This window comes from Corvus moneduloides, chromosome 3 (genome assembly GCF_009650955.1).
Source record: "Corvus moneduloides isolate bCorMon1 chromosome 3, bCorMon1.pri, whole genome shotgun sequence".
Taxonomy (NCBI): domain Eukaryota; kingdom Metazoa; phylum Chordata; class Aves; order Passeriformes; family Corvidae; genus Corvus; species Corvus moneduloides.
In genome coordinates this window covers 120,501,702-120,513,912 of record NC_045478.1, presented here as the reverse complement: position 1 = coordinate 120,513,912, position 12,211 = coordinate 120,501,702, and the positions used below count along the sequence as shown (strand labels likewise).

Sequence of the window (12,211 nt, the reverse complement as noted above, 5' to 3'; positions counted from 1 at the left end):
GATGAAAGAAGTAATTTTGCCCACACTGAGGAGTAATTTTGCCTATAATGAAAACGCCCTCTTTACAGGCCTGGTTAAAGAACTGCTACTGCCTCACCTATGCATTGTTATGTAAGGAAAGCAATCCAGGTGTCTTTGGGATGAATGAAGAAGCTGAGAACAATGGAAAAGCAGGATACTGGCACAGCAAAATTTCAAACCAACCCAAGTTTTCACATGGAAAATAACCACTGCCCTTTCATGGTCCTCCAGCTCTACACGCAGCTTGGGAAGTAGCTCAAGCCAGCAGCAGAGCCCAACCACTTCTAACCTAGAACTTGATTAATGTTGCTCCATTTGGGCTTCATCTAAGCTTAAGCTTCACCTTGGATCAAGGACTGGTGGTTTTTTGCTGGGTATATTCACCTAAGGACATATCAAATGCTTATCAAGTGCTGTATGGGACACAGAAGTGCTTAAATCAGAAGAAATCCAACCAGTCCAGGTTCTGAGGACTTTGCCTGAACTCATCTGGGAGCTGAGAAATGCAGGTGAAAGCCACCAGCAGAAACCAAGAGCAGGTAACACATTCACCCACAGGACTCTGGCAGCACCCCATGACAGAGCACTGGCAGCAAGAAAGGGGAACTGGATTCAAACCCCAAGTGTTACTTGGTTTCCTTTGGACACACAAAGCCCCAAAATCAATCTCCATACTCATGACAGATCATGACAGCAGAACAGCACCGGGAAGTAAAGCTTGGCTAGAAGCCCACACCAGTCTGCTTTGCTCCTGCCACCAATTTTCCCTAAATCCCTGCAGGATAAGACAGAGGAGGAAAATACAGCAGAGGAAACAGATGTCAGGGCAGCAGCTGCTTTCCAATGGCAGGTGTGGAGGAATGATGGAGCCACCACCAAGTTCTGGAGACACTGGAGCACTGGATACTTCCCAGACAGGGAAAGTGGGAATGCAGCTTCCTTTAGGAAGGAAGAACTAGAAGGAAATGATTGCAAGGAAAGAGTGAGGCAGTTTAAGGTAATCACTATGTGACAAAAACCATTTGTATCAGACAGGCAGTCAAAAAAGAAAAAAAAAACCCAACACTTTGAGCTCATTATCTTTTACCGCTACTGTTGCTGCTGCTGACTAGAGCATAAAACATTTTAATTATAATTAACTGTATCTCCTGACATACTTCAATGAGTCTCTTAGCAACAAAAAGCGGCAAGTCACTGTCACAGTCAGCTGAATGTGACAGCACATCAACTAATTAATTTCCAAAAATATCAAGTTCCATTTTGGGTCTACGAGTGTGCCTTAAAAATCTAAGAGTATGCACAGAACCAGTCTGCAAAACCACTTCATGAATAAAAAAGACCCTCATTTGTGCTCTCTCTCAGGTAGGCCCTGCCATTCTCACCTGTCATCACTGCTCTGCTCATCGTGCAGGAGACGCTCCTTGTTCAAGCCAATTTTTTCAAGCTCGTGGGCCAGTTTTTCTAGATCATTGTTCATCTGTTGAGTCTTCAATTTCTCATTCACTAAGTCCTTGCACAGAAAAAACTACAGTCAGTATCTTCAGAGAAATAAAACAACGTAGTCTTAGTTCCAGGAGGGCTGAGACAAGGGCATTCTATCATTACATGACTGCAATAATTCATGTTCAACTCTCCTTCCAGTTGTCAGCTTCCAGCTGTATCAGACATTACATTGTAACTAGAATATGATTTCTCTGTGCTCTCTCTTTAATTTAAATTTGGTCTGGAACATGACAGTGAAGGGGAAATGTTCCAGTAGCATGATACTCTTCCTTTTCATGACTACGATTATAGAAATTTTGGTTATCTAATGCATAAAGGTGTTAACAGTACACAGATTAAAGCAGAAAAACGTCCCCAAATCAGAAACCCAGATATAATTTCTGTACATTACAAACAGAGTATGATGGGAACAGAAACTCCTCTGTGTTTACCTCTCTCAAAGTGACCAGGGTTTTCTTATCAATGGTTGCTCTTTTCACCAGCTCCTTGTTTTCCTTTTCCAGTTCTTTCAGGCGCAGACACGACTCTTTGTATACAACAATTTCTTTAAACAGAGATTTATTTTCCCTCTCCAGATTACTGATTTTTACATTATTTTCTTCTAAGGTACTATCTTTAATTTCTGCTTGCTGTCGAAGCCTTTTGTTTTCCTTTTCCAGCTGTTTCTTATCCTTTTCCAGTTGAGAAGTCTCTTGTTCTAACAACTTATTCTCCTTTTCCAACTGCTCCAGGCGCTTACTAGAGATTTTTAACTCTTCCAAGTTCTTTTGCAGGGTCTGATTTTCAGACTCTAAATCCTGTAATTCGCTCTCTAATTGCTGAATCTTCTTATTGCTGTTTTCCAGGGCTTTCTGTAGCCTTTGGTTTTCTGTGTCCAGGCCTTGGTAACTGACTTCCAAGCGTTCAGTCTTCTTAAAAGAGGCTTTCATCAGTTCAAGGCTTTTTTTGAGTTGCTCCTTTTCACTCTCCAGCTCCTTATTTTCTAATTGTAACTGTGCCACTTTAATGCTTGTACACTTCAAGGATTCAATTGTCCTTCGTAACTCTAAATTTTCTTCATCGAGTTGGGAATTCTCCTTTTCTAAGGATTCTAACTGAAAAGTGAGGTTTTTCAGGCTATCCAAGGTTTTTTTCAGCTTTCTGTTCTCCGTCTCCAGGTCAGAGTTCTCTTGTTCTAAGGCCTCGATCTTCTCACAAGTGATATTTAGGTTGGTGATTTTTTTCTGTAATAACTCATTTTCCTTCTCCAGACGATGCAGCTCGTTCTCTAATTCTTCTGCCCTCTCCCCTTTCTCTTTGTAGTGTTCCAGTTCTTTCCTGATTTGTTTTTTTTCAAATTCAATCTTATTTAACTTACTGCTGGTCTCTTTGATAGACTCATGAAGGATTTTATTTTCCTTTTCAATTTCTTTCATTCTTGCCTCAGCACTGATTTGGGAGCGCTGCCTTAGAGAAGCCACAGTTTGATTCAAGTGTTCATTTTCTTGTTCCAAGAGTTTAATCTTATTTGGGTAGAAAAAAGGTAAAGTGATAAACAATGTGCCAACAAGGAACTGCTTTCATATATAAACTAAAAGATACTAATCATATATTTACCTTTTATTTTAAGTTAAAAAACCTCTCACTCTGCCAGTATTTATGTGAGGAATTACAAACACTATTTCAAGTTTGACAACAACGTAAATCTTCAAATCTCTTCCTCTTGAATATGAATAGATAAACATAAACCCCAAATGAATAAAGCAGAAATCCAAGCAAAGCTTTATCTATTTCTTAGGACAATTTAATTTTCATTTGTGTTTACCCGTATTTAGACTGCTTTTTCTTATACTCAGTGAATTCCAGAGCTGTGTGTCCACAAGGAACAGGGCTGCAGGCAAGTTCTAAACCAAACCTGAGATGGAGGGAGGTGTGGGAGCCACTAAAATCTCTTTATTTCATTCGGAAAAAGTGGAGGTGATGGGTGGGATATGAGGGAATCCTGATCACAGTCAACAACAAATTGAGAAGAAACACACCAAAGTTACACTGATTTTTGAGTTAAAAAGAACCCTTGGATATTCTGTTCCAAGCCAGCTTCAGAGGAAGTAAACCATACTGGAATTATTTTCCTAGGAAACATTTCTCCAGATCTACCTCAAGGATAAGAGCAAAACTTACATCTTAATTTTTAGTATTTCTTGACTTTTTAGGTTGCTCCAAATCATCAGGAATTATTTGGGCAAGTAACACCAGACAGCAAAATCCAGTAAAACTGTTTGGATCAATATTTAAGTGTACACTAATAACCCAGTGTAAGGGATGTTTCAACAATAAACTGTTTTGGAGAAAAGCAAAAGTGCTGCTTGCAATGAAAAACAGACTGAGAAAATTATAGGCTGTTCTTCCATAGTGAAATCTGAATGGAACTATTAATTACAGAGCTCCAGCTCTGCTCCCAGCAATGACAAACTGCTCTGGAATATTCACCAGAAACTCATTAACAGGTGCCTAAAAACACAACTCTGGGGCACCTGGCACGGCACTGAATTACTTTCCATGAATTCTGCTTCTATAATCCAAATTCCACAAAAAATCCTGACAAATGCCTCCATGGTTTTGGATGAGATCAAATGAACGTCCTATAGTTAATTCCAGTGTCAGCACAGGATTTGTAAGAGATAAGAAAGATGCTGTTGACCCATCAGCCCTTAAGCATGTTATTTTTAAGCAGAACTAGTCTCACTGAAATATCAGTCCTAAAACAAGATATGTATCTTTAAATGAAAGTAAACCTTATACGCCAAGCCTTTTTTTTTTCCTCTCCCTTTTTCTTTCTTCTGGAATTTCATTTACTGATTAAATAGGGCCTTTAAACATCTTCAGCATCTCCTGAAATACAATACTCTGTATTTCAAAGTACTGTACTTAAACTAAATGGCAATGTCATCAGGAGGTATAAATAGAATTTATAAAAGCTAGCTGCAGTTCTAATTCTGAAACACTCAACTCCTAAATCTGGCATTTCCAGAAGCTTCCAGAACTCTTTTTCCTGGTGGCTGCCTTCCACCTGTCTGCTCTGCAGGCACCTCAGAAGGTGCCAGTGTCCATCAGGTACATCTTTACCAAGATTCAGATGCCAGTTTTTGGCAGCCACAAATAAATCCAGGTAGGATTACAGCATTGCAGCAGGAACCCATCCCAGTGCAAGGCAGGATTACGGAGCTGGACCTGAGGCTGCTGGAATTCTCATCAATACTCCAACATTACTCCAAGCACTGCCCAGCTGCCTGGGACCTTTCTCCTGCTCTGGGAGGTGTCTGGCTTCCCTCCAAAGTTCCCAATTCTCTCTCCTGGCTGAGCTACACCCTCCAAGCAACTCCAGCAGATGCCCACGGAAGCCACAGGAGCGTTAGAAACATCACAAAGCTCTAAACCCACCAGCAAAACCCCAGCCAGAAATGAGTCACGTCTCTCACTGGCTGCAGCTCTCAGAAAAGCTGTTTTCCTGCAGAAACGTCCTTTTGGCAAATCCACTACATTTACAATCCCTTTATGTCTGTAAAATCCTACAAAAGGAGACCGGCAGAGCACAAAGCAGCATTAAAACTTTTGGTTCTGCTACTCACTTGTCTCTCGGAGTTCTCTCGAAGTGCTTCAAGTGTCTTTTCAAGCTGTGCTTTTTCTTTCATCAAATCTTTACTCTGATTTTGACTGTTCTGAAGACTTTGTTTCTCTTGGCTAATTTCATTCTCCAGCTCTTCAAGCTGGGAAGAGAAACAGAAGTTTTGAAATGTACTTAAAAATGACACTCTTAGCTGGGTTGAAGGCACCCTCATAGAAATGAATAAAGAAGCTTAAGGGGAAGAATAAAACAGAAATTTCTAATCTTTAATTGAAACATTAATTTCTTCTGGGAATATATTTACTCCTGCCAGAATTTTCTCCCTGGCTCAGAGCACAGCATCTATAAAGTACTTTAAAAAAAAGGGTCAGGTTTTCTCAGGCTCTGGGTATTTCCTCAAGCATCTTTTTTTTCTCTTAAAATTCCATTTTAGTGAGATTTATATTGCTCCTCCAAGACCCTTTTAACTTAGGAAGGTTGAATGTTGTTTGATCTCACTTAACTATTTCAAGAGATAATTAAGATGATTCCTTGGGAATTAAATATATGGGTTTGTTTTGTCAAATGGTCCCAACTTGCAGAGAGCAAAACTTTTTAATATTTAAAATACCCAAGGCATGATTTTTCTGTCACATTTAAGTTGTACCAAGTTGACCTGAATGATGTTTGTGTGCTTCTTACACCTATTCCTTTCTTTTGTACCTCCCAGCCGCCTTCTGGGCACAGCACAGAGGCTGCTCCAAAAAATACTAGCTTCTTAGGAATCAGAAAACTTATGGGAACATGGAATGCAGCAGGGATTTCTTTAATTTACTGTCTTTTTTAAATTATCTCTCACCCACTCTAAGAGTAGTCTTTCACCTGAAATAGCTGCTGAAGTCAAAGCTATTTTAGGAACTTTAGACATTTTCACTCCACTGTAATTAGTCCCTGTTTTTTTTTCAAATTTTTATTCTCTATAAATACCACTGACTACATTATTCTATTTGATACCCATAATTTGAGAAGTAAAGTATTGCAGATCAGCACAGTTAAACCTGACAAACTACCCTCTTTATCAATTCCTTGACCCACCTTCTCCCTTCCTCAGCTAAAATGAGGACACAGGACCAAGTTTTCAGCTCAGACTCATCCCTCACTCTTCACCTCTGCACACACATTCTCCTGCTTCACAATTACCAAAATTAATGTTCTCCAGTATTCTAAACCACTTTCATTACTCATCATATCCCCAATATATTATTATTTTTTCCCCTCACTGGTCCAAGACCTTTCTGAATAAACTGGTCACATTGTCACATCAATAAACAAGCAAAACTAAAGAAGGTAAAAACCTCTTGGAGGTGGTTTTATTTTTTACCATAAACTTACAAACGCTGTAACTCCACTTAGACCCTTATCCAAATGCCTTACCCAAAATAACAGCAATTCATAAAATTACCCTTTAGAAACAAAATAGCAAAGAACATTAGGCAGTTCTCACACAATCCAAGCACACCCTGACCTTTACCTTCTTGTTAAGTCTTTGGTTTTCTTTTTCCATTTTCAGAATCCTTGAACTGCTGCCTTCCACAGAGCCCACTGCACTTTGCAGTTCTTCCACAGTCTTCAGCAAACTTTGGTTTTCCATTTCCAGCTTCAGTAACCTGCTGGATGTCAGCTCATTCACCTCATGGCCTAGTGATTTCTGGGGCACTGCAGGAGAAAAACACCATCATTAAAATAAAAGGTGACTTATTACCCTGAGTTCTTTGCATTTTTAAACGTAGGGGATTTAGCAGCCTTTGAAGGTCCCTCTGATGCCTTCTTGGTGACCAGAGCTGGTTAGGATTAGAAATGTTAAAAATTAAAGTATGTTCTACTCTCCTAATGTTCCTAATCACAGCAGAGATTTGTTTCCCACAACTTGGGATGTATCTCCAAATTTCCACAAGTGCTTTGCACAGAATCCAGTTTATATCCAAGCATGTTATACTGAAACAATCAAAATTGTTACCATGGCTCTTCTCCTTAGCTTTGAGAACAGCAAAGCAAGAAGTCTCAATCTGTGCTGAGGAGTACAAAAGTCTGAATGTAAGTGCAAGGTATTTAGGGGGTTTACACCACTGAACAAGAATCACAAGAACAGAGTTTTCATGTAGGCTGTATCTCCATGGATACATGGGAATCAGCATTTCCCGAGAGGATGACACGCTCTGTATTTCAGAAATAAGGACATTTCATTTCCTAATGCCATCCTGCCTCTGAGATTTTAATTTCAATCACTTTGCAAGCATTAACTATGTTTACCTTCAGAAAGTTCAGTAGTCCTATTTATCTGCTCAAGCTCCCAGCCAAGATGCAAAGACTCATCCATACTTTGTTTCTGAGCCATTTCTAGGGTCATATTTTCCTCCATGAGCTCCTCAATCTTCTTTCTGTCCATATCACGCTCCTTGAAAATTATTTCACAGGTTAAAAGAAAAGTCTCGATATGTGCAAAGTATTTTATTATCTATTTAATATCTATATTATTATATTCCAGTAATATCTGTATTCTATTATCTTTATTATGTTGTCACAGGGAAGGGCAAAATGCTCTTTTCTGATTTGCTGACACAGTGAGATGGGGAGGAACTGGCAAAAGCTGGGAGAACTTTGAAGGGAACAGGAACAACCAGTAAAGAAGATTACAAAGAAGAACCTCTTCTCCTCATAACCTGCAGCAATCACTCCCTACTCTTCCAAAGTTTACTTCTCTCTGAGTATTAGGAAACAAAGTGCATGGGGTAAACACAACACTTAAGTGACAATTCATTATATTCACATCAAAATACCTATCCTATTGCTCTTGAGTCTCTGCTGATTTATCATCACATTCCTTCTCTATCCACTATTTTGAAGGCTTTTATTAAAAATGGAAACGAAATTCAGTGTGTATCAGTTGCCTTTGCCACCCTCCCCTGACACTCACCATCTCCATATCATGCAATTTAGCTTTTAGCTGTAAATTCTCTTTTTCTAACTCGTGCAGTTTATCCGAACGGGCTCGTGTCCCCTCTAATTGATCTTCCAACATTGTCTTGGTTTCTAGCAACACTTGATTGTCCTCCTTTAACTCCTGCAAAAATTGAGCAACAACAAAAAATAAATCCCAAACCGAAAATATTTCCCTGCTCATACCAACTTTGACACCATCACAAGCAGTTTCAGAAACCTAAACTAAAACTGGGAGCTGCAAACAAATAATAAAAAATAGAAAATAATAAAAAGCACACTTACAGCAATTTCATACAAATGCAATTTATGAATTTCGATGAAAATAAAATCTGACATAAATTAGATGGAATACTCCCTAAGCCATTAAGAACAAATAAGGTGTTGATAATTATAATTAAACCATCAGTATCTCTGTGATTTGGGCTGTGATCTGGAAAGAGCTCCTGCATGTACAGCCCAAAATTAGGTTTATAGGCCACTGGGCCCAAAGTCAGGCCATGATCTGAAAATGCAACCACAATCTTAAAATAAAACCAGCCACTCTCAAGGTCCTGAGCAGCTTTCAGTACAGAGAGGATTTTTTCATAGCATGTGATGAAAGTAATGTGCAAAATACATAAATGGCAATTTTCCTCATGATATAAAGACAAAACTTTTCAAAATTCACCACATAGTCAGCTGCAAAGCTGAGAAAAGATCACATAAATATCCTTCATACTCCTCCCTACACAAATATTAAATTAACTCCTAATTATTATGAAGCAAACCCAACTAATTAACATCTATCTGCATTAAAGTATGCTTGAAATAAACAATAGTTTACAAGCAATGAAAACATATAAACAAATTTTAGGGGGTTTATTAGTTTAAACAGTCTATGAAAATGAAACTTCCACTGTTGTCAAATCCTGTATACCAGTCTGCTTTCCTTTACTAATTTCTTATGCCATATGGCACTTGCCCATCAAATTTGGCATTTACAGACAGAATGATGGCCTGAAAAATTCCTGCATGTTGATTTGACTCCTAAATCACTAACTCATGGCAGAACTCTAAGTTCCCCTTGATGGTGTTGGCACATCTTTTTTTAGTGTATTTTATGCCATTGTCCCGTACTCATTTATGTGACCAGCCTGTATTTCCTCAACACTTGACTTAGAAAATTGCCTTCCCTTAGGAGACCTACAGGAGGAGAAAGAAATTACTATATTTATAGCATCTTTTGAATTAATTCCTCCGTGGGTTTCTCAACCCATCCTTCACAGAGGCTTCCACTGGCCTTGCTAGCTTAGAGCTACGGTGAACACTGCTGACCTCCATGCCATTAGACACGGAGACAATTCCCTAAAAACCGCAGTTTGTCACAAAAACCTGACTGCCATATCCCAGAGCAAGAAGCTGCAACCCTTTTTCAAATCCCAATGTTTTAATCTCCAAAAAAGCTTTGAAAAAGCCCCAGCCAAGAGAAAAACAGTGGTTGTGGATGACTTTTTCCCTGGATTTACTCACCTCCACCCTGGCTTTGTAGAACTCAATGTCATGGAGCCTCTCCTTGTAGCGGCTGACTTCACTCTCCAGCTTGTCCACTCGGATCGCCTTCTCCCGGAGCGCGTCCAGCTCATCCCTGTACACCCTGGCAGAGCGGGCATCCGACAGCAGGTTCATGTTCTGGCACAAAGGGAGACACAGAAATAAAGGTAAGGCTGGACAGGACGTGGTAAAGGATAACACAGATCTTCATTGTTTAAATCAGGGTAATGCAGAGAGGTATCAGTTAATTCTGAGAAACACAAAGGAACAGTAGAATATATTTCAGAGGGTTAGTTCAGATGACGTATTTCCAAGGAAACTGCATTGGCCTTTTTCAAGGACTCACTGTAGTTTTGTGTGTTGCATATTTATGTATGTATTTAGGGGTTTTTCCCTCATTATTGACACACAAAGTATAAAGAAAAACCAGACAAAACTAGAGCGCTTTCATTTTAAGAAAATCCTCCCAGAGGATGCACTGGGGGCAAATTGCTTGACTGTTGAAACAAAAATATTAGAGAAGAAATACTAACCTAAGTCAGGACACTTTTTTCCATCATAATATACCAAATAAAGGAATAAATGACACAAGATCAGGTTCAGAGTGCAAAATAAAAAAAAAGAAACATGGAAACATACTTAATATCAAAGAAAGAGTGGTGAATTGTTCTGGTGGTGGCAACTTTTTTTTAAATAATAAAATTATTAAACCCACACCTCTTGCTGAAGTCTCTTCAGTTCAGCTTCCATCTGTTCCAGTTCTTGTTTACAGTCAAGCAGCTGCTCAGTCTTTTCCTCACTTAGAAGAGAAAACACAAACCAGTTAAACATGGCCATGAAACCTGCTAATGATCACCAGGTTTGAGAACGAAATGCTGAGATTTGTGAGGCTTCCACCTTTAACCCACAATTTCAGGGACATCAGAGTATAAAATTTAGGGTTGCCATTATGACTTAGTTATTCTTCTGGTTTAAGTCTTTATCTAATATTTTAAATGTTAAGTCTTTTTGTAGTCCTTTAAATTGTTGTTTCCTACTCATGCAGGGTAGAAAACAGGGTGCAAGAAAGGAATTCTTGCAATAAGGCATTTTTGCTAACAAACCACAGACAATACACATGAATGTGTACCAGGAGATTCACATCCAAAAGTCGACTCAGAATAATGTCAAAACATGCATTCAAAAGGCCCAGATTCTTTCCAGGAGAACCAGACACTAACCCCTTGTCACAATCATATAAAGCCAATTTTAAAAGCACTTCTGTAGATTCATAATTCCTTTTTTTCTTGCAGAGAAGAATCAAGGTTTTTAGGTGTCTACTCAGCTGAAGAAGATACTGCTTAATAAGCTCAGTAATTTCATGAAACACATAATGAATTTTAATTTTATGGAAACAACACAGTGTCTGTTTTAGTCTACTCAGAAACCTGTGCTAAAAACAATTTGACATAGAACGTTGCAATTCCTACAGGACTCATTCTTAACTTCCAACTCATTTCTCAATCTTTGAAAGATGAGTTTGTTAAACCATGACTAAGTGCAAAGGAAATATTTAATTCTCTCACAGACAAAGAATACCTGATGTTCAACATTCAACTGCACCTCAGAACAAAAAGTATTTGCTATTGAAAAACCTGCCAATATTGAATATTCTTAAAAGATGTATTACATACACAAATGTGTTACTGTGTATTTCACATTCTGGAATACAAGTAAGACACAAAAGTAGAAAAGGGGGAAGTAAGAGACTTTAATGGACTGCCATGTATAATACAATCTCAAAACAATCATACCAACAAAGAATAGGTATGTTTCAAACAAAACTAGAGCAGTTGTTTTTAAAAATGAGCCAATTTCACCATGAATGATCTTTTTACAACCAGACATTGTTTGGAAAAGGTCACTGAGCCTACAAGCACAGGAGGTTCAGCTTTGCACAGCTCACTGCAACATCCCTGTCACAGCTCTCCCCCTCCAGAGGTGCTCAGAAACCAGGCACAAACAGAAATGTATTCCTGATTTCTGTAACTTTTCCATCAGCATCCATATTCCTGTGATTGTTCTACACGGGAACACACAGAACTCAGCACTCAGAAAATGAGGTGTGCAATTTCCAGCTTTGGAGTTTCTATATTCCCTGGTTTGCATCCAACTGAAAAATCATCTTTACAGACCTTTTATATGAAATTACATCAGCTACAGTGCATATTAAACCAGGTATGAAGGTTCACTGCCAAAACCAGATTATAAATAAATTTTACGCTGAGTATTTTCAAGTCTGGAATTAAAGCAATTTTAAATTTATCAAATAGATGCAGCATTTAACACCAAATACTGCAGACAGAAGTTAATTCATCCATCTGATATTTTAAAATACTGCTACATGTAAAGGGAATTTATTTACCAACTGAATTCAAGTAAGAGTGCAAAATGTGGACTGTTCTGAGCCATCAGTGTTGCCCTAATTGCACGCTTCAGCTACAGACTGGAGAGGATTGGACTAAATTACACAGAACATACCAGTGTTCACTGTTTAGGCTATCTATTAACTGTCAATCAAACTAATAACAGCAA

The 12,211-nt window shown here is 38.6% G+C and overlaps 1 protein-coding gene across 23 annotated transcripts in view; it reads right to left on the bottom strand.

The window, feature by feature from the left end:
- The window catches only part of CCDC88A (coiled-coil domain containing 88A), a 65,101-nt gene that overhangs the window by 26,024 nt on the left and 26,866 nt on the right, over positions 1-12,211 (bottom strand). For all 23 annotated transcript variants that reach the window (XM_032103798.1, XM_032103799.1, XM_032103800.1 and 20 more), the window contains 8 exons: positions 10,355-10,436; positions 9,617-9,775; positions 8,082-8,228; positions 7,418-7,562; positions 6,639-6,823; positions 5,133-5,270; positions 1,956-3,026; positions 1,404-1,531 (listed from right to left, as the gene is read on the bottom strand). In XM_032103798.1, coding sequence (XP_031959689.1) covers positions 1,404-1,531; positions 1,956-3,026; positions 5,133-5,270; positions 6,639-6,823; positions 7,418-7,562; positions 8,082-8,228; positions 9,617-9,775; positions 10,355-10,436 — 2,055 coding nt within the window. The remainder of the gene's footprint in view (positions 1-1,403; positions 1,532-1,955; positions 3,027-5,132; positions 5,271-6,638; positions 6,824-7,417; positions 7,563-8,081; positions 8,229-9,616; positions 9,776-10,354; positions 10,437-12,211) is intronic.